At 35.0% G+C, this 21,108-nt stretch overlaps 6 protein-coding genes across 14 annotated transcripts; 2 read left to right on the top strand and 4 right to left on the bottom strand.

Annotated features, from left to right (window-relative positions):
• Nucleotides 1-959: 959 nt before the first annotated feature.
• On the bottom strand, nucleotides 960-3,782 carry LOC129571844 (meiosis regulator and mRNA stability factor 1-like; the record flags this gene model as incomplete). Of its 2 annotated transcripts, none has more annotated exon segments than XM_055451712.1 (5): nucleotides 960-2,067; nucleotides 2,235-2,306; nucleotides 2,367-2,652; nucleotides 2,984-3,442; nucleotides 3,521-3,782. In XM_055451712.1, coding segments are annotated over 4 exon segments (1,921 nt in total), but the record flags the coding sequence as incomplete, so codon positions are not given.
• A 1,738-nt stretch (nucleotides 3,783-5,520) lies between these two features.
• Nucleotides 5,521-6,490, top strand: LOC129571842 (uncharacterized). Its single transcript, XM_055451709.1, has 2 exons — nucleotides 5,521-5,982; nucleotides 6,055-6,490. The coding sequence occupies exons 1-2, from the start codon at nucleotides 5,651-5,653 to the stop codon at nucleotides 6,482-6,484; spliced, it is 762 nt and encodes a 253-aa protein (XP_055307684.1). The 5' UTR covers nucleotides 5,521-5,650; the 3' UTR covers nucleotides 6,485-6,490.
• Nucleotides 6,491-10,836: 4,346 nt separating this feature from the next.
• Nucleotides 10,837-12,223, bottom strand: LOC129571843 (mitochondrial import inner membrane translocase subunit Tim23). Its single transcript, XM_055451710.1, has 4 exons — nucleotides 11,920-12,223; nucleotides 11,666-11,853; nucleotides 11,295-11,386; nucleotides 10,837-11,212 (listed from the first exon to the last, which is right to left on the bottom strand). Exons 1-4 carry the CDS (start codon nucleotides 11,963-11,965, stop codon nucleotides 10,924-10,926), a joined length of 615 nt encoding a protein of 204 aa, XP_055307685.1. The 5' UTR covers nucleotides 11,966-12,223; the 3' UTR covers nucleotides 10,837-10,923.
• Nucleotides 12,224-12,255: 32 nt separating this feature from the next.
• On the bottom strand, nucleotides 12,256-13,566 carry LOC129571840 (syntaxin-18). The gene is made up of 2 exons (XM_055451707.1): nucleotides 12,560-13,566; nucleotides 12,256-12,498 (listed from the first exon to the last, which is right to left on the bottom strand). The coding sequence occupies exons 1-2, from the start codon at nucleotides 13,403-13,405 to the stop codon at nucleotides 12,310-12,312; spliced, it is 1,035 nt and encodes a 344-aa protein (XP_055307682.1). The 5' UTR covers nucleotides 13,406-13,566; the 3' UTR covers nucleotides 12,256-12,309.
• A 149-nt stretch (nucleotides 13,567-13,715) lies between these two features.
• On the top strand, nucleotides 13,716-15,846 carry LOC129571841 (RNA-binding protein with serine-rich domain 1-A). Its single transcript, XM_055451708.1, has 5 exons — nucleotides 13,716-13,978; nucleotides 14,035-14,157; nucleotides 14,261-14,421; nucleotides 14,498-14,746; nucleotides 15,323-15,846. Coding segments are annotated over exons 1-5 (879 nt in total). The 5' UTR covers nucleotides 13,716-13,976; the 3' UTR covers nucleotides 15,667-15,846.
• A 344-nt stretch (nucleotides 15,847-16,190) lies between these two features.
• On the bottom strand, nucleotides 16,191-18,612 carry LOC129571839 (interferon-related developmental regulator 1). 8 transcript variants are annotated; one of them, XM_055451698.1, is made up of 6 exons: nucleotides 18,464-18,612; nucleotides 17,978-18,110; nucleotides 17,217-17,910; nucleotides 16,957-17,036; nucleotides 16,704-16,867; nucleotides 16,191-16,629 (listed from the first exon to the last, which is right to left on the bottom strand). In XM_055451698.1, exons 2-6 carry the CDS (start codon nucleotides 18,006-18,008, stop codon nucleotides 16,327-16,329), a joined length of 1,272 nt encoding a protein of 423 aa, XP_055307673.1. In that variant the 5' UTR covers nucleotides 18,009-18,110; nucleotides 18,464-18,612; the 3' UTR covers nucleotides 16,191-16,326. The 8 variants fall into 8 exon arrangements, with proteins under 8 accessions (XP_055307673.1, XP_055307679.1, XP_055307675.1 ...); XM_055451704.1 differs by having other exon boundaries at nucleotides 17,217-17,895; XM_055451700.1 differs by having other exon boundaries at nucleotides 18,415-18,595.
• Nucleotides 18,613-21,108: the final 2,496 nt, after the last annotated feature.

Here is a 21,108-nt window from a genome sequence, read left to right as displayed (position 1 = left end):
AAAAAAAATGGGAAAACTTGTTGTGATCGAATTAATTTATATTGATTTATTCGCGTCAATCAATGCAATCGGTCTAGAATATTGCGATTTTTCCCGCTTTGAACATGTCATTACATGAAAATGTGAACCGGTATGACGAAACAACAATTTCACAACAATTTCCAAAATAATCCACAATTTAATTTGTGCAAAAACTCTATTCTTAGCCGTACATACCTGTAAAAGGGTTTTGGTCTCGCAATTAAAGCAACTATTTCGCAAAAAAAATTGCCTTTTTTCGTTGAATGTTCACTCAAAAAAATGTGCGCCAATTTCTTGTCAATGTTCCTACACCAATGAGCCGCTGTGCTGAGTGGCATTTGCAAAACGAATCGTTCGGCGTCAATGTTACATTCTTTGAACACCACATTTGCATGCCGTGACGGTTGCTGCGTCAAAATTGCTGTTTTACGAATTGGAGACAGAAAGGGAAATCTCCAAAGAGAAGCAAAATGTTTTTGCTTCGACAGTTTTTTATACGAATATATAAACAAAACAAAAAAATGGAACGGACCATTTTCAATGCATTTTTCTTGGACAAAATGAGAAGCAGTTCCAATGACATTATAAACAAAACGATTATTATATCGTGCATATTTCTAGAGCTAATGAATAGTTTGAAGATTTCAAGTGATATTCACAATTGAAAATGTTGCACAACGGTTCTGATTTCTCAATTGATTCAAAGATGAAAACGATCAAATCTGTTGTACATATATAATTCTCAGTCAGTCAGTCAGTTTTCACACCCATTATTACCGTCACAAATGGATGTGATTCGAGTGTAGCGTACAGTTGGATGATACCCGAATTTCATCCGATTCGGACGGGATTGTATGTGAATTAATGGTCAAATGCACCACAGAAGTGGGCAAAAGCATTACTTAATTTAACGGTAGAAAGCATTACATAAATGTTACCTGCAAAGTGGCTTGTTTTTTCCATTTCTGCTGTCGATTGTTTACGTTTTGGTATAGATATCATGGTGTCTTCCATATGTGGAATGGAATTAACTACCACGACATTTGTGTTCACCAATGTATTGAGAATATCATTAATATCACACACACCATAATCAGTGACGTTGAATTTCCTACCCTGGACTTGTTCGTAGATCATGGGTATGTGTGAAAGCAAAATTGATTTTGTTGATTGTGTTCGCAGAATTCTCAGTAAATCCGTCTTAAATCTTTGCATTTGCACTTTATGAGTTAATGTTATTTGACGATTTTCACCTTCACCCATAACTTGAACAACTTGTGATAATGCCTCGAAAAGATCTATTAGTTTAGTGTATCCATAGTCAGCTACGCGACATTGTTTTCCAAAATGATTGTGATATGCTGGTATAAAACGACTGAATTTCAACGTTGCTTTTGGTGAGAGTTTGATCAATTCAATAATTTCACGTGAAATTTGAGCAAAAGAATCAGACACGTTGCCATATTTGGAATATCGGTTGGGAAGCAATACTTCATCAGATATTGATGATTCCTTACTCTTTGGTGACATTTCATTGCCATTCAGCAAACTTAAGACTTTAATGCTGAACTTGTTTGATGTTATTTGAATGCCTTGCACACAACTGATTAAATGCTCAAAATTAACACCACTTTCATTTCGTTCCAGGGAAATATTCAAATCAGCTTGTATACAGTGAGCAATAGTTGCGATCGGGATGACATTTTTGTGATTTTTCAACAAAGCGTACATAACATCGCGTACTTGATTTATTGTCATTTGTACATTTGGCAATGGATCAATCTCTTGTTCAGCCCATCCACGGTGAATTTTCACAAAATGCAAGGTGCAATATGGAACACTGTGCTGAAAACATTCCATAAGTTCACTGCTTTCGATTGAATTGATGAGTTCTGGGCGCAGTGTGATAAATTCTTCATTCTTATTTCCAACTATCGTACAAATGTCCTTCATTTCATGTAAATCCATGACGCTTATTGATGTTTTGAAGCGTGATTGAAACAATTCGCGGAATTTGTACATGGATAATTTATAATTTGGTATATCCTGTTTGAAAATTGGAATAAGAAACCATTCAAAATTTGTTGTAGTTGCAATATATATACAATGACTCTTTCTTATTTTTCATGACTCTTGGAGTCATTTTCCTGCAAAACCGAATATTCAGCCAGTTTTTGGCGGTGTAAATAAATAAATAAATTCGACAAACTTACCTTAAGTAAGCCTGCTACCTGACAACGTAGCGTTGATGAATCAAGCGTGGAAGATTCCCGTGTATACGAAACCTTTTCATTAGAAGTTTAAATGAATAAATCAGAAAAATAATGCAAAATACAAATACTGACCGTTATACGTTTGTGGCCGATTTTTTTGCGGTGTAAGTACGTAATAACTTGTCGAGCTTGATGATCAGTTGGTAATTTGATTTTAGCAACAGACAGGCTTTCAAAGTAAATTGATAAAACCGTTGCGATTGGCTTCAAACGATTAATAAGATATTGCTTAAGATCATTCTCTTCGATAGTGGTATCCAAATTGCTTATTTGTAATGTAACACCTGTCATTGGATTGTGATCATGCAAACTATCGTTTAATCCAATAGCAACGTTTAACGTTTGGCCCTGATTCGAACTTGAATATAGTTTAAAAAGTGGTTATTGTCAAGAATTTAACATTGAAACTTTTTTGACGTTCAGTGCGGGGAATGCCCGTTATGTCATCTGTAACATGAACTATTTCAATGAAACCACATTCTAGATCGCAAGTCATTAAATTGGTTCATTTACAAGTATCCGAAATATATTCGCCATATATTTGTGGCCGTATTATTTTTGAGGCGACGAAACATTGGAATAGTGATTTTTTGAAAATGCGAATGTGAAATCATGTTACAGATGCCGAACGAAAAATTCCCAGATTTAATTCAATCGCACCCAAATATAATATTAATGAACAAATTTACCTGTAGATCGAATCAGTAGGAGATGTTGTAATTGAACTTTGATTAATAATATTCAAATGATTTGAAGATTGTGCCTGTTGTTGCATCTGTGATTGATAATTGTAGTAACATATGTTTGTGGGTTGCACTAGAGCATGTGCGTATGAACGCTTATGGCTAGGATATGGAGCAAATCTTTGTCTACTGGAAGTATTATGATTAAATACAGCCATTCCACCAGTATTTATTTTGTGTGAGTTTTGATAAAATTGTGGATTATTTTGAGCGTTAACTGTGTTTCCTCTGATGTAATGGTAACTATCGGTATTTGTCAAAGCTGTATTGCCCTTCCTAAGAATTGGTTGCTGGTGTGTTGGCGGGATCAAAATATTTTTGTAGAATCTCGATTGTTGTGAATTCATTGTTTCAACAAACGGATGCTGTGCCTTATTATAACTATACTTTGTTGCTTTCATTTTCCTATGAAGAACCTTTTTTTTTAGAAAAGTCTAACTTTTCTCAACAAATTTACTACTATAATATATGAAGAAAAACTACCTCAACTTCTAAAATATACACAACGAATTTTTTTCCAAATGGAAGTCAGAAAGAATGTATACAATTATACAATACACAATTATTTTTAAAATATTGAATGCGAAAAGTTAATTTAAACTATTATAACTTTTATGTAATACTGTATCTATTGAATAATTAAAACAAAATGTTATGATGATTGTGCATAACATAAATGAGTACGTGTTACCAAACGTGCAACTTCCAAGTGATTCCGTTTAATGACAATAGTTGAAATCACTATATACGTCATGAGTGCATTTTGGAGTGCGTAACAATGTTTTTTTTGTGGTGATTATTTATCATCTTGTCCAAATCAAAAATGGATACGGACATACACTACCGTGCAAAAGTTTGAATTTGTACTATGTGAAAAATGATCAAATTTGTATGAAGATTAAAACAGATCAAATTCAAATTGATATAATTTTTGAATACGTGATATTTTTTGATGAAACCTCTGTGATTTACTATTGAAACGTTGTTGAAACTATGCACAAAATATCAAGAGTGCAGGTGTTTCCGAAATATGTTAATGAGTCCACCAAAAATGGTCAATTTGTATGAAAAATACCTAGTGGTTTCAAACTTTTGCACGGTAGTGTATGTTTATATTATAATTTAGGTACCGCAGAATTTTCAGGAATATGTTTTTGTCCCAGAAGATGGTGCACTAAACATAGTTTTGAAAATTATTTCAGGCGATGGGGGTATTGAACCCTAAAAGTTGTCTTCACTACGCCACAGTAGTTTCATGAATTTTGTTTAAATTTATGATCATTTTTGCTGTTATACTTCTTTTTCAAAGATCAGCTAATTGTGACAAAGTTTTGAGTGGCTTAAAGAGAATATAACAAAAATTCGTTTGATTTTGTTCTAATTTCGTTGCTGTAATTTTAACAACAATTTTGTATGTTCTCAAAGCATGAACGAACTCTGCAAAAGTAATAGAACATTCAAGAAATTACACTGTGAATATTCTCTCTCAACGAACGAAATCAAACGAATCATATTTGTTCACGTAAAAACTAGCGATACAGTTTGTGGTAAAACAATATAATATTGTTATACCCACTGAAATTACCTATTTAAAAATTGGGGAAATATTTAATGAATCATTTAAAAAACGCGATGAAAATTTTGTCATTTTTATCAAATCAAAATTAAAACTTTTCAAGTTCCTAAAAAATAGTTCAACGTTTTAAATGAAAGTAAGTAATAATAACAAGTTCAACCGTATTTTAAAGAGAAAATTAAGTTGTTATTTCACATCAGTTTATTTATCCAATTTCGATTGCACCAAAATGTACATTGTAAAGTATGTACAAGTACATTGTATTAACATCCCAACCAAGTAAGGAAACAAAATACTTAATCTCAAAAATCAAGAAACTAAAGACAAAATGTACAAATGTAGTTAATGTAAATAAAAGCAATTTTTGGTGCCTAACAGTTATCTATAGGACTGGTCGAAATGTAAAATAATATAGCAATTAGTCATAATATTTACTCAAACAATGTAAAATCTTTTGAAAAAATCAGGTTTTTACGGAGACGAATGTGCTTTTCGCCTGTAACCATAATAAATGTATGAAAATGAATAAGTAAAAATCAAACGTTCTTAAGTTTTCATAGCGTAGTTGGGCACGTAGATTTGTTATTTCGCTTCTCTGGCAGTTAACAAAAAAAAACACATTTTCTATATATGTGTTGTGCATCCAAACTTTATTGTTTACCTGTCACAATACATTGCCTCATTATGGACACAAACAACTTTATTGGCAGTTCAAATGTATTTGTACTTTGATGTTTGTGTATTGTGCTCACATTCATGCATTCGTACGTTCGAACAAGTATATTCACATATGTATACATTCGGATATATTTATTCACATATTCATACATTTGTACAGGTATACTTACACATATACAAGATCTTTTAGACATATTCCGTATATAATTACTTACATTAGTGCAACGCCTTTTTCGTGAATAACATTTGCTTGGTTGTTGATTAAATAACACGATCTTGTAAATTGAACTAAAATTCGGAATAAAAACATATATTTGCGCATAAAGAGAAAAAAATAAACAAATATTTGAATAAAAAAAATGGATCCTATGAAAAGTGAAAAGTTTCTCTCGTATTTTTATCCGCTGATTATTGTATTCGGGTTTGTGTGTAGTGTCACTTCTGCTGTGGCGTGGAACCACTGGAAATATGTATTAGACACTTGCGTTGAAAAAAATTGTGGTTGCATTTTGAATGGTGTAACGACAATAACATATTTCACTGGTGGGCATGTGGCCTATTGTCACTTTGCTACGTTTGGATTGTTTATTTCTATCGCCGCATCCATAATATTTGGAAGCTACCATGTTTGGCGTATTTGTATGTCATCCAATAGCAATCGTAGGACCAGTAGACAGTCAGTACGACAGCGGTGAGAATTAACATCTGCAGTGTATGTTGGCTGTGGGTATTTTTATTTGTCATTTAATTTTTTAATTTACAGATCGGGCGAAATGATCATCATGACAACAAGATCCGAAATTGATGACGATGAAATATCACCGTCCTACTGGATCCCCGCATCATTTGTATCGGGTTTTATGGTCCTTTACACGCTAGTACATTCCATAATTTATATCGACGGAGCATGGCAATCTTGCCGCCAATACCGCAACGAGCTCATCAAGTACATGCACGCCACAGGGCCATTAGTTGCTGCTGTACAAGGAAGGATCTCTTGCATCGCTGTTTTCGACTTCATGGACTACCTATTCTCTGATGTCAGCTTCGACAGAAGAAGAATCGACCGCATAGATACTTCTTGGTGTTTGAACTTGGCAATGTTATCATCATGTGCATCATTTATCCTCTGGTGCGGTGTTTTTTTTATAAATGTTGCACAAGCGAGACGAACAAATAAACTAAGAACTTGAAAAATCGCGAATACTGTATTTTGTACACATTCGTTGAAAAATTAGCCGTATATTTCCATATACATCAAACTCATTTCTAGATATCCGCCGTTTTTTATAATACGACGATTCCACACCAAGTGTAACAAAAGTTAAAGGTGACCTCTCCGATTTCGCTCAAAATTGGTGTATAAACTTCTTATGGCCAAAAACTCGCAAAGCCAAAAAATTAGGGTGACCTTCCCCACCTGATGAAAAGTTAGGGTGACCTAAATGTGGAATTTTTTTTTCGATTTTTTTGGCTTAAAAGTCGGCCCACCTCAAATTCTTGACTTTTTCAATATTCCTTAACTATCCGCCACCTCATATTTCTTCAGAAAAATATTCGGTGTGGTCACCATTTACCATTTTTTCATGGTTTTTCGATTACATAATTTTTTTTCACACCGAATAGGTGGTCTGGCGCTGGTGATGTGTTCTGAGAAAATGCTCATCAGACTCCAACAAATCTAAACATACCAATGGTTGGTATTGCTTTCCCCTTTGGAAGGGCAAAGGAGCCTCAAGAAGTCGAAAAATCACCAAAAAATCACTATTTCAGGGCAAAAACAGGGCAGAAACCCGCTTTTAGCCCCAAATCTCTATAATATTCGGAAACCGCGTAGAAAATTCTACTTACGCGTGGAACATTCCAACTGCATTGAACCACCTCTTCTGCCCCAAATCGAGGTCGGCAGTTTGAAAAACCATACTCCTGCAAGTATGCAACCATTTTTAATTGCTTCTAAGCCACCAACGCAGAAGCGGTGTGTTCCTTAAATGTAGCGCTTGATGTCTAGTTTCTTTTGGCGTAATGTTTCATTTATATGGTTCAAATTTGGCATTAGGGAGGCTATTATTGAAGAAGAAGGTGAAAAAATCGCACAATCTCACCACAACTGTTCAAATCAAGGCACTGGACCTCATTTCTGGCCACAAACGATTGCATTTTCGAATTCTTCGTCGAAAATTAGCCTAAGAATGACCTGTTTAAAATTGAATCAAGACTTCAAATGATACTCATATTGATGCTGCAGATTAAAAAGTTCAACCACATGCTAACATCTTATTACTTTTCCGTACACAACGTGTCAAGGTAAAGTATAGGAATTGGTCCCGAAAACTTTTTTCGCAAAATTAGCTTAGATTATCATAAAAACTCATGAAACGCGTAGAAAACCACTTTTTGAGACACTTTTCCGTTCGTGTGCCGTCGTCGTCGCTGTCGTTGTCGTCGTCGTAGCTGTTTGTAAACACGATAACTCAAAAAATAATTGAGATAATCCAAATCTGAAAGTCCCAAAAGTTTTGTATCCAATAAACTTAGTTTAAGTTCGAAGATGACCCATTTTCGATTTGACCCTGGGGTACTTGCCCTAAGAAAAACCTCAAAAAATTGACACTTTTGTATGGGAGGTACCTTTAAATCGACTCCGATTGGCTTCAAACTTTCTGGGAATTCATTTTTTGGGAGAAAAATAAGATTCTGAAAGTTTGAAACCAATCGGAATCGATTTACGGGTACCTCCCATACAAATTTCTTGAAATTTTTACTAAAATTACCGATTTTTGGACAATTTTGTATGGGAGGTACCCGTTAATCGATTCTGATTGGCTTCAAACTTTCTGAGGTTTCATTTTTTGAAAAAAAAAATAAGATTCTGAAAGTTTCATATTGATCGCATTTGCAGAAGTTTGATTTTTCGTCCTCAATTTTTGTCGAAATTTTCTTGGAAAAAATTGAGGGCCCAAAACCAAACTTCTGCAAATACGATCAACGTGAAACTTTCAGAATCTTATTTTTTCTCCAAAAAATGAAACCTCAGAAAGTTTAAAGCCAATGAGAATCGATTAACGGGTACCTCCCATACAAAATTGTCGAAGTTTTAGTTAACACTATGACTGTTCTTCATATTTGCAACATATTACTGTTCTTGGGGGACTCCAGGGCCCCCAAGATACTTCATATGAAATCTGGACTGTGATAAGAGATAACAAATTAGTATCTGCAGCAAAGTTGTAATACTCAAAGTTTGCTATAATTTAAGTGTAACAAATATTGCTTATCTCTTATCAGTTCCGCGAAAAACGCGAAAAAACGCGAAAATCGCAAAATTTTCCCACATCGTTTTAGTGAAGATGATAAGAAGTAAGAGACTTGCCTCTTCGACAGAAATGTAGAGCAGCTTGAGTACTACAAGTTCACCATAGACATGAAATCGTTATCTCTTATCAGTTTCGCGAAAAATGATTATCAAAAACTCGAATATTTCGCGTTTTTTCGCGTAACTGATAAGAGATAACGACTTGATGTCTGTGGTGAAGTTGTAGTACTCAAGCTGCTCTACAACTTTGCCGAAGTTACCAAGTCGTTATCTTTTATCAGTTTCATGGAATACGCGAGAAACCGCAGAAAATCGCAAAAAAACGCGTTTTTTCCTTATCATTTTTCACGGAACTGATAAGAGATAACGAGATGGCGTCTAAGGCAAAGTTGTATTTCTGGTTGAGTACTACAACTGTTCCGATTCATTATTTCGTTAACTCTTATCAGTTCCGTGAAAAAACGATAAGGAAAAAAACGCGTTTTTTCGCATTTTTTTGCGGTTTCTCGCGTAATTGATAAGAGATAACGGAATAATGAATCAGAATAATTGTAGTTCTCGACCAGAACTACAACTTTGCCTTTGACACCATCTCGTTATCTCTTATCAGTTCCGTGAAAAATGATAAGGAAAAAAACGCGTTTTTTCGCGGTTTTCTGCGGTTTCTCGCGTATTCCGCGAAACTGATAAGAGATAAAGACTTGGTGTCTTGGGCAAAGTTGTAGAACAGCTTGAGTACTACAACTTCACCGCAGACATCAAGTCGTTATCTCTTATCATAGTCCAGTTATAATATAAAATAGCCATGGGGCCCTGTGGTCCCCCAAAAACAACAGCGTAACAAGTTTTGCGGCAGGCTGTATTTTACACATACTCACACATATGCATATGTTTTTTTTTCATTCGTGTAGAGAAATGTTCAATCTATACAATGAGACTTAACTCCGGTTGGTTTATACACTGTTTAGTACTTTTATTCAACTTTACAGTTCGCTGGGGGCCCTGGGTGCCCCAAGAACAATCATAGTGTTAAAGTGGCCGATGTTTCACTTCATTTTTATTATTATATTTTCACTGCCTGTATTTCAAGAAAATTCACAAAAAATAATCAAAAGTACCTACAGACAACGCAGGACAACGGTACGGAAAAGTTCGGGATTACCAATGTAATTCTTTTTATTTCAGTATATTTGGACACTCGATCTCCCGAGTTATATTTGAAGTAATGGTACGGTTCAAAAAGCATCTTAGATTGACCATTCTTAGGCTAATTTTTGACGAAGAATTCGAAAATGCAATCGTTTGTGGCCAAAAATGAGGTCCAGTGCCTTGATTTGAACACTGTTCAATGAACAGTTGTGGTGAGATTGTGCGATTTTTTCACCTTCTTCTTCAATAATAGCCTCCCTAATGCCAAATTTGAACCATATAAATGAAACATTACGCCAAAAGAAACTAGACATCAAGCGCTACATTTAAGGAACACACCGCTTCTGCGTTGGTGGCTTAGAAGCAATTAAAAATGGTTGCATACTTGCAGGAGTATGGTTTTTCAAACTGCCGACCTCGATTTGGGGCAGAAGAGGTGGTTCAATGCAGTTGGAATGTTCCACGCGTAAGTAGAATTTTCTACGCGGTTTCCGAATATTATAGAGATTTGGGGCTAAAAGCGGGTTTCTGCCCTGTTTTTGCCCTGAAATAGTGATTTTTTGGTGATTTTTCGACTTCTTGAGGCTCCTTTGCCCTTCCAAAGGGGAAAATGACACCAACCTGGTAAGCATTTTCTCAGAACACATCACCAGCGCCAGACCACCTATTCGGTGTGAAAAAAAAATTATGTAGTCTAAAAACCATGAAAAAATGGTAAATGGTGACCACACCGAATATTTTTCTGAAGAAATATGAGGTGGCGGGTAGTTAGGGAATATCGAAAAACTCAAGAATTTGAGGTGGGCCGACTTTTAAACCAAAAATATCGAAAAAAAAATTCCACGTCAAAAAAGATTTTTTTCAATATATGGGTCACCCTAACTTTTCATCAGGTGGGGAAGGTCACCCTAATTTTTTTGGCTTTGCGAGTTTTTGGCCATAAGAAGTTTATACACCAAGTTTGAGCGAAATCGGAGACGTCATCTGCAACTTTTGTTACACTTGGTGTGGAATCGTCGGTTATTATTAATCCATTTACCATTTCTCAAAAGCATTATTTCTATACAAATACTGTCTTCATTTTGTCCTAAGCTTGCATTTTATTGACTATTAAAGAAAAGAAAAGACAAGACGATTTTTTCGTTGCGTTTTGCTTATTAACTAAAATTACAGAAGACTATGGTATTTGTTCTTTTCATTGAGTGCTGTGAAATAATTATATGTGCAATATAATCCAGATATAGCAAGTCCTACACCCCCTCCAATGCAACACCGTTTTAAGCCGGCTGTTGATTTGTAACATAAACCTGTTGCTACGCCTGCTAACATCGTATTTGTTCCGTCATCTTTGCCACGCATATACTGAAGTAAAACACCAAATGCTGAATAAATAACTGTTATTGATCCCAACGTGTTTGCAGTCGCTGAACCTTGCTTCATGACATGATTCAAAAGTCTATGCAGGATTAAAAACAAATTAAAGAATTTAAATGACAATTGAAAATACATTCAATATAAGATGAATTGTGTTTTCTTACTGAGTTCGACGAAGTTTTCCTGTTTGTTTGGATAGATTTGTTGCCACAATGCCATTATAGAGTCCGACTGAACCTCCCAAGCCAGCACCAATCTTTGTGAGAAAAAACGTCGTTATTCAATTGTTGCTCAATAATTTTCATTAATTTTATCCAGTAAAACGAATCATAGGATTGGTGAATTGCAAATTGCGTTAATTGTAAATTCATCTCGACTTTTATGTTTTTGTATGCGTGTTATGTTTGTTATCCTGATGATTTCCGGAATAACTAAGTTAAATCAATTTTTAAAACTGGTCAACCAATTCCCGTGTTAGAAAGATTCTCGATGAAAAAAAAAATGATAAACCAATGAAATTTTAAATTGCACTTACTATCACTGCTGAGCCAATCTCTGAAAAAGCAAATTCAAAGCGCCCACGGTTTTTGGAGGCACCTTCAGGAAATATGAATTCCGGTTGCGATTGTTGCAATATGCGAGGATCATAATTCAAATATGGGGAAAATGATGTAAATGTTGATTTTTGTTGTCGATTCGATTGTGAATGTAAAGTGTTGTCATCTATGAAAAATTATTATTTGTTAAAAAGCATTAGGTAGTAAAAGTAAATTTTAAATAATCACATACCACCGGAACCGATATTAATTGGTTGACTTAAGTAATCTTCTCCCATTATTCTTCTTTGTTTTTGCACGTATTATAAATGAATATGAAAAACTCCGCGGATAATGTTGCATAAAAGTAATTCTATTCGAAAATGTGCTTTGAAATGTCAATGTTTTTTTTTCAACAAAATGTCGCACAAAACTGTACTTAATACTTTGTTAAAAGTATCTATCACGATATAAATAACATTGAATAGTACTTTAAGTAAGTATCGAATTGAATGTGTATATTTTCATCGTTATATTCCATATGAATTTATGGGACTCTTAACTTTTCAGATTAATAACAATTCTTCGGTTAGTTGTCTTTTGAAGTAATAATAAAAAATATACTTTTATTTAAATCCATTGTTCAATCATTATACCAATCTAGGAATAACAATGCAAAAGACATGACAATCAAGAAGAAAAGCACCCAAACCCGTAACCCAGCATTACGTTGAATTGCTTGTTTTATTTGTTCATTTGCATCTTTGATATTTTCAGTGGTACCAACAACAACGTTTCCAATCCGTTCAATGTCATCCTTCTGCACAGTGACCTAAAAGAGGAAATATTTTCAAATAAGAAACTCTCGAAATTTGATAGCAAAATGAACTTACTTTTTCTGTAAATTCATTTTGTAGCTTTGCGATTCGAACGACATTTTCTCCGATTCTATCCACTTCATCTGATATGCCTCTGATATCGTTGAGTAATTGTATGTTCTCAGACTCCAACATTTGAATATCATCAGAGCTCACGTTATCATAGCTACTGGCAAATTTATCCCCTTGGTCTTCGTCAATTGCAACATCCGATTGGCTTGTGTTTAGAGTTTTGATATTCTTGCTCTTGGCGTAAGGCTCTTTTTCTGAATCACTTTTATTTTGTTTTCTTCGCGTTATAGATGCGATTTGCGATTGATCAAAATTCACATCATTTTTCTTTGTATTCTTATTGGTGTGGCGCATTACACAAATGTTTGATTCCAGTTTCAAAAGCTTATACGTTTCCAATTCGTGTTGAATACGAATTTCTTTTTGCTCATTGTGCATCCGGGATATGTCTTTCAAAAATCCCGATAATAGGTCTATGATTGCCAATTGATGCTCAACGACTTGTCGTTTTGAACGGACTCTATCTTTAAGGCACTCGGCTTTCAAATCGTTTAAATATTTGTTGCAGAGTGAAACTATTTTGTCAGATTCCTCATCAATTATATTCCTTTCTACATCAGACATTTGCGTTGATGACTTAAGATGAATTCCAAACCGCATATAAGCAGATCTATTCTCAAATAATAGATCACGAAGCTGTGTTATTTGATATCGGATGTCATTTGCTTTAATCGAAAATTCATCTCGGCTCTTATGTTTTAGTATTCTTGTTTTATCTGTAAATGTTGCCGATTTATTACGTAAACGTACCGTTTTCACACTTGCTTTGAATAACTGAGTTAAATCCATTTTTGTTTGGGTTCTAAATGATAGAAATAATAAAGATAATTAGATGTGAGGAAACTGGTGGTGTACGAATGTTGATAAAGAGAAATTGACTTGCTGTCAATTTACAAGTGTGATGTGTCAAACAATTGTTAAGTAATTGGTGTCAATGGAAATGGTTTTTGTATGACAAAAGCCTAAGACACAATTTTCGCATTGCGAAATCAATGAATTTTTTTTATATCATTTTGAGTCGTAAATATTCCACCAAAATGAACGAAATCAATTTGGAATTCTGTTTTCGAATGAGGCTTGTTTGTAAAGTATATAATTCTTTCGCAAAGTCCAGATGTCATGTTTGACATTTCGGTGAAACGATTCGGGCTATTTCATATATATATTGGTATACAAACGATTTCATATATATGTGTGTGGAAAACCGGCCATTAGTAAAAAATTGTGAGACCAGACGCCAGAAACTTTGAGAGAAATATATGTGGTAAAAATCCAAATAAAAGAGATTCATTGATTCAAAAGTAAATTACTGAATTTCAATTTGTTCGTTACGTCGAATTTGTTGCCACGAACAAACAACATGTAAGTTCACAATTATTTGTCTTTTTTTCGCTTCAATAATAGTTTTTTTTTTCAAGGGCCAATCGTATACGGTCAGAGTCACCATCTTCAGTAAAATCAAAAGACAAGGAAAGACCTCGCAATACTATTCGGTCTCGTGAAAATAAACGACGTGGATCTGTATCAAGCAGTAGTGGAAGGTAAACGGATTGATTTATGTTTGTTCTTTATTTCACACAATTGTATTGAAAACTTAGAACGATTGTGACAAACAGTAATATTGAAATATAATCTTTATCAAAGCTCGACGGATAGCAGCTCATCGTCTGGGTCACGTTCGAGCTCTTCGAGTTCATCATCCTCATCGAGTTCCAGTTCGTCATCATCGTCAAGTAGTGGTGACAATCGACGCGATAAACGTGTTACATCCAATCGAAGTCGCAGTGGTTCTGTGCGAAGCAATGGTACTTAATATTTAATACTTACTTCGATATTGTTTGCATTAGCTATGTTTAAAACTGTAAAAAACAAATTTTGAAGGTTCGAAGGATAGACCCAGATCAAAAGAAAGACTTCGCAAAAGTACCGACAAGGATTTGAAAAGGCAGAAGGGTCTATCGGCTTCCCGTTCATCTCACTCTCGCAGTCGTTCCAGATCTAGATCTGTACGCAAAAAGCGTGATCGTTCACCAACACCAAAGTCAAATAAAATTGGTCCCCGCATTCACTTGGGTCGACTCACCCGTAATGTCACCAAGGATCATGTTCATGAAATTTTCAGCAATTATGGTATATAGCACTGAGAATAAAGGTGGCAAACGGACGGACAGAGGACGAACATTTCGTGTCCGTCCGTCCTTTTATTGATTTAGGACAAACGGACATTTGTCCCAATGTCCCATTTCAAATTAGGACAAACGGACATCTTGTCCTGATGTCCCATTGCTAAAAAGGACAAACGGACATTTGTCCTAATGTCCCGTTTCAAATAAGGACAAACGGACATCTTGTCCCGATGTCCCATTGCCAAAAGGGACAAACGGACATTTATCCTAATGTTCCATTTCAAATTAGGACAAATGGACAAATTTTTAAAATGACTTACATCACTTCATAAGTGTTATACATCATTTTGGAAATTGGTCCATTTGTCCTTTTTAGCAATGGGACATCAGGACAAGATGTCCGTTTGTCCTAATTTGAAATGGGACATTGGGACAAATGTCCGTTTGTCCCAAATGAATAAAAGGACGGATGGACGATCAAATTTTGTCCCTTTGCCACCTTTAACTGAGAATGATATTTTCTCGATTTTGATAAAGAAAATAAAAAAGTAATTGTTTTATGTACATATATACACACCAGGAACCATTAAGTTCATCGAATTCCCCCTGGATCGTTTCCATCCTAAGTTGGGCCGTGGATTTGCATACATTGAATACACAAACCCTGAAGATGCAGAAAATGCTATGAAACACATGGACGGTGGACAAATCGACGGGCAGGAAGTTACAGTGGCACCGATCCTATTACCTAAGCCGAGACTTCCAATGCGTCGAATGTCACCTGTTCGACGTGGGTGGAGACGGTCGCCACAAAGGTTCAGAAGAGGAGGAAGATCACCACCACGACGCAGAAATTCCAGACGTCGCTCCCGTTCTCCGGTACCACGCCGTAATAGCCGTCGCCGTAATAGCTCAGATTCATGAATTGTCTCAATTCATTCAACAAGTTTTTGACGATCCATATAAACCAACATCATTCAATATTTCTACTTTTTTCGATCGGTTCGAAGTTTAGGGGCTATAAATGCAGACGAAAACTGTTCTAAATCGATTTTGAATAGAATATGAAACCGCTTTCAATAAAAATTAATGCAAACAAACAAATAACACAATCTCTCCCTTTTCAACTTCATATTCACGACGAACTTTACAACTGGTCACGTTCGAATTAATTTTCAAAATGATTCTGATCCTACTGCCAGCAAACTACAATACAGCACAGGCTATTAAATGGAAGCTAATAATTAAATGATACATATCATCAATATGAATGATTATTATTTGATACCAAAAATAATTTTGAGCAAATAAAATGAACATTCAGCTGCGTCAATTTCATCGGAAATGTGGAATGTGTTGTAGTACTTGTTTCGAGTTTGAGGGGGGTATTACTGTATTTTTCCACCAGCACCACAAATTTTCGTGATTAAATAAAGTACGCTTATGGATTTTGATTTATTTGAACAACAGTACTATCACTCATTTTATTATGTCAATTGATGTTTATTGCACACGCACATACAAATAAACGCATCATCTCCTTAAGAATAAACAAATTTATATTTTACTACATTCAAAATTTAGTTAGAAATCTGAACGTTTATCTCTATTCTTCTTCAATGACAATGTGCGTGCTTTGAATGCGGCAGCATTAAGTAAGTGACGTTCCATTTTCGACTGTTTACTATTTGTTGCAGAAACATTTGCATTGACAACTTTTGCACCAAGCTGGAGAACATCGCGTAGAAATTCATTTTCCGTTAAATGTGTGGTGATGCCAGGACCGATGATGTCACACAATTTCTCATATTGAACGTTGATCGACCATGTGCACAAGTCGAGAGTTTCCTTCCCAAAACGGATTTCCGATTCTGGTGTAATATCTTCCTTTTAACCCAATTTAGAAAATATGAATTAAAATTGTATTTCCAACAAAATCGTCTATCTTCATTTCAACTTACTTCCAAATAGCGGAGAACATCACGGAATGTAGCTCTTTGTGCTTTTCGCTCTTTCTTAGCTCGAAACTTTTGCGAATCTTTTGCAAGGTTATTTGTTATTTCTATCAACTCCGAAAGATATTCATTCAAAAATTTATCATCAAAAGCACGGCCGCATTCCAATACTACAAATTTATATTAATGATTAAAGTTACTTTAATAAAGTATAACCGCAAATGCTGCCATAATATTATTTATCATTAAAAAAAAGTACCTAAAGCGATAACCTCTCCGCAAGCCATACGAACGTCAACGTGTGGGGATTGAAGCAACCCGATTAAATTTTTCATTGATCTAGTTTGTAAACAAATGATAATCACAATAATATACATGTATTTTCGTTGTTTTAGACATAAAAGAAAATTTATACCAATTATGAATCGAAGCTTTCTTATATATCATGATGCGAAATTTGAAAAGTGTAACAATGGAATATTCTATCTTCTTTCACGATTTTATGAATGGAAAACTTACGGTAAAATGGTACCATTCTTGACGTAAGAACAAAAGTCCCCAGGAGGTATTAAAGTAGCCAATAAGCCATAGCCACCTAATGCAGCAACATGTAGCTGTGCAGCATCTTCACTCACTGACGGAGCCGAACGATCTCCTTTCAAATAGCTTCCAGCAAATATTTGCTCAAATTGTTGCATTGTCCCCACAATGTTTCCGATATCATTGTTATTCAAAAAGTGTAACATGGCCAATGCCGTACAAGACGAAGCTCTAACTGAGTATGACGATGTTCGATTCTGCACTATTGTTGAAAATATTTGACATAGTGTAGAAGATATATTATCCTCTCCACCAAGCTGTATTATCAGAAGTGTTGCTAATCTTAATGCACATTCCTGTTCAGCAACTTTCCCACGACGGACACTTTTCTCCACAATGTCCATAATAGTTAATTTGCGATCTTCAAGGAAATCTGGTATATGTCGATGTTGAAGTATTTCGGTAATAATTTGAAGGGCTTGAACACGTGTCTGCGCAGACTTCTCTGAAGCATTTTCAATTGATTGAAGTAATTTCTCCTCGTACTTTTCACTTGTTGTCACTAGTTGCGAATCATCTTGGTAACCATTGTTGTCTTCGTCCAATGACCCATTTGAGTATATGCTATCATTTATTGATTCGTTGTCTGAGTGAGGATCTAAAATTGCGCGAGCTAAGTATATGGAATAATATCGTTCTATATTCCTGTTTATATTATTCATTTTATTCAAAGTATTTACCTTTGCCCTTCCTCGTTCTATTTCGAGACATTTTTATTTATCCAGTGGTTATATTTTTAATATTATAATTTGTAGTGTTAATCGAGCTGTGAAATCCCACCAGCTAATTCACTCGTATTACTGCGTGGGTAAACTGCAACGAAAAATATTGATAACTCAATCAACCCGAAAATTAAATTCAAATACATTAATATTTCAGCATTACGAAGTATTTTCTGTATTTTTTAAAATGAAGAACTGGAAATGAATTTTTGCCATGTTTCAAATTAATATAGGAATTTGTCAAGACGGAACTGAGGTGTTCAATACATTGCCACAATACTTTTATTCAAACGAAATTGTTTTCTAGATAGATCACACATGCTAAAAAATATCTTTGTTGTAATATTTTTTCAACCTTGAACATGTTGTAAATGACAAAAAGACTTGGTATTTACTGTTTTTTTAATAATTCCCAATATCATATATTTTAGAGTTTATAATTACAGTATCTAATTTGGATGACTTTTCAATTTCAATTCGAAGATTTCAGGAAGGAATTTGTTTATAAATTCACATTTGAAATTTCTGAAGTTTCACAATAATGATTCACGCCATTTGCAACTAAAACGTCATTGATAAATGAAAAGTTGAGCAATTCAATATATCATGTGCTTTTCTGACATGTGCTATTTGAGCTTGAAGTTGTCAACGTATTAATCGTCTTAATCGAAAACCCTACAAATGAGGTCGTGATTTCAAAACGATACAAATTAAAAGCGAAATAAAAATCAAAGCTTAGAAAAACAAGATGAATATTTTCAGAGCAAAAATTGGTCATTTCTACGCGCGCAAAATCTTGATGGCTTCACTTCAATTGTTCATTTTGTTCCAAACTTCATTCAGCTGTTGACAACTAACTGGAAATGAAGGTACATTTTCGATATTCAGTGTTGTTAGGTTTCAAATTTATCCGTGCATGAAAATCTGTTGTACTTTAAAAAAAAATATTACGCTACTCGATGAATTTCGGAAAGAAAATCCTTTTAAGAAGATGGACACAGGGCTTAAGAATCGCACATTCAGTTCACAGTACAACTCATTTCAGTGAGAGCCACAGCGCTCGTGTGCGATGGTCTTCTCATAACAACTGAGTTGTGTGCGCACACTGCTCACTTACTTCTCCTCTGCTTTGTGCGGATCATCGTTCGGTCGAAGAAAAAAATAAGAAGAAGTAGTAGTAGTATGTTCAACATAGCCGAAATACAGGCACAAACATTTTATTTTGTCTCCTGTGAGTATTTGAGCGCACATTAAACGGACAGTGGTAAACTCATTTGTATTTGAGAACTTGTGAACTGTTCGTCATTTGTTCGTGTGCGTGTAGCGCACACGATATTGTGATGCATTGCACTACTCACAGGGTTCACTCTGTGCGATTCTTAAGCCCTGGATGGACATGTCTTTCTTGAACCGCTGAATATGAGAGAATTTGACAGTTATGTATTAGACAGGTGCAATTTCAACATATTCCAGGCGCTTTTTTCCACAAATCAATATATTTTGTAATAGCAACCTAGAATATATTCTAGATAGATAACACTGTAGTAACATTTTACACTTTTGAAATATACGGTTCAACACATAAAGGTCAGATTTTAGTTGCTGGCGAGCCCAGATAAACCTCTTATTTCGTTTTGATGAGTTGGTGGATTCAGTGGAAAAAAAAGTTTTTCAAATTTTTTGTCAGTGGTGTTAGAAAAATGGTCGAAAATGGCCTCTTACGATGTTTACAAAATAATACAAAAAAATATGGGTCTCTGAACATTTGAAGAAAAGTCGATTTTTTGAGAGTTGAAGTCGAACCAACCGAATATGAGGCTAGAAATATGTGAAAACATCACTCGACTTGGTCATGTCGGTATTCAAAATGTTCGTAAGGGATCATACTAGAAGATTAAAGGTGACAAAGGCAGAAATGTTGGCTCCAAGAGTTGATTTAGCCATGGAAACGAAGCTCATGAGCGTCATTCGCTCATTTGTTTTGAAGCAATCGCAATTGTCGACGCTAAAATCATATAAACATGTGTAAGTTGATATTAGAAATCGATTTTACGTCAAAAATTGGGTGTATATAGACCCGTAGTAGGTCACTGTACGAGGGTTTTCTATACCATGAATGTGATTTTGTATCAATCTTTCAATCGATCGATAGTTTTATGAAGAAATGTCGATTTTAGAGCAAATTTATAGGAAAACCGGTGTTCAAGTGTTCCGGGACCCATATTTTTTCGACGAGAAAATGGTAGTTGTCGAAGACAAAAACATCATAAGAGGCCATTTTCAACCATTTTTCTAACACCACTGACAAAAAAATTTAAAAAACTTTTTTTTTCACTGGATCCACCAACTCATCAAAACGAAATATGAGGTTTATTTGTGCTCACCAGCAACTAAAATCTGACCTTCATGTGTTGAACCATACATTCTTTCGTTACTACAGTGTAAAAGTTGTGGTCCTCTATCCTATATCCTTTCAGTTAAGAAACTATGCTGGACATCGTAAAACTATCCAAAATTTCAGCATTTTTTTAAAACAAAGTTCATTCAAAAAAGAAAGACGTCTAGTCTACAGTTTAGTATAGTTGTGACGATGAGCATGAAAATGGGAATACATAAAGAATGTAATATTAAAAAGTGTTTTTTTGAAGAACGTTGCATGAATTGCCAAACGTAACATGAGCTGTAGTCATTACAATTTTTTTTGCATACAACCTGTGCTTCTCTCCCATAAGAACCAATGTATTTGACGTGACAGTGAATAGCGGTAGCGCCTAAATAGGATCTGCGGCAACTTAAGGAACTATCAATACTTCTTGTTGTTGCGAAATTCATGACAACAACAACAAGTATTGATAGTTCTTAATCTGCTACTTCCAACCACACTTGTCCACTTAGACACTCCTCGACCGGGCCACACACATTCAAAGCGCAAAATCAGTAGCCTAACCAATGAAACGGTTAAGCGTTCGTGCATTGCTCTGGCAAATGATTCAGGTACGTCACTCTCCGGTTCAACCGAAAGTGAACCAATCTCGACACCAACGCAAACTGACAAATGCTCCTGCTCGTACATCGAGCAACAAGAATAT

Source organism: Sitodiplosis mosellana, unplaced genomic scaffold, assembly GCF_009176505.1.
Source record: "Sitodiplosis mosellana isolate CC-2019 unplaced genomic scaffold, AAFC_SMos_1.0 Smas_scaffold_3525, whole genome shotgun sequence".
NCBI classification, from domain to species: Eukaryota; Metazoa; Arthropoda; class Insecta; order Diptera; family Cecidomyiidae; genus Sitodiplosis; species Sitodiplosis mosellana.
This window is presented reverse-complemented; position numbering and strand designations above follow the sequence as displayed.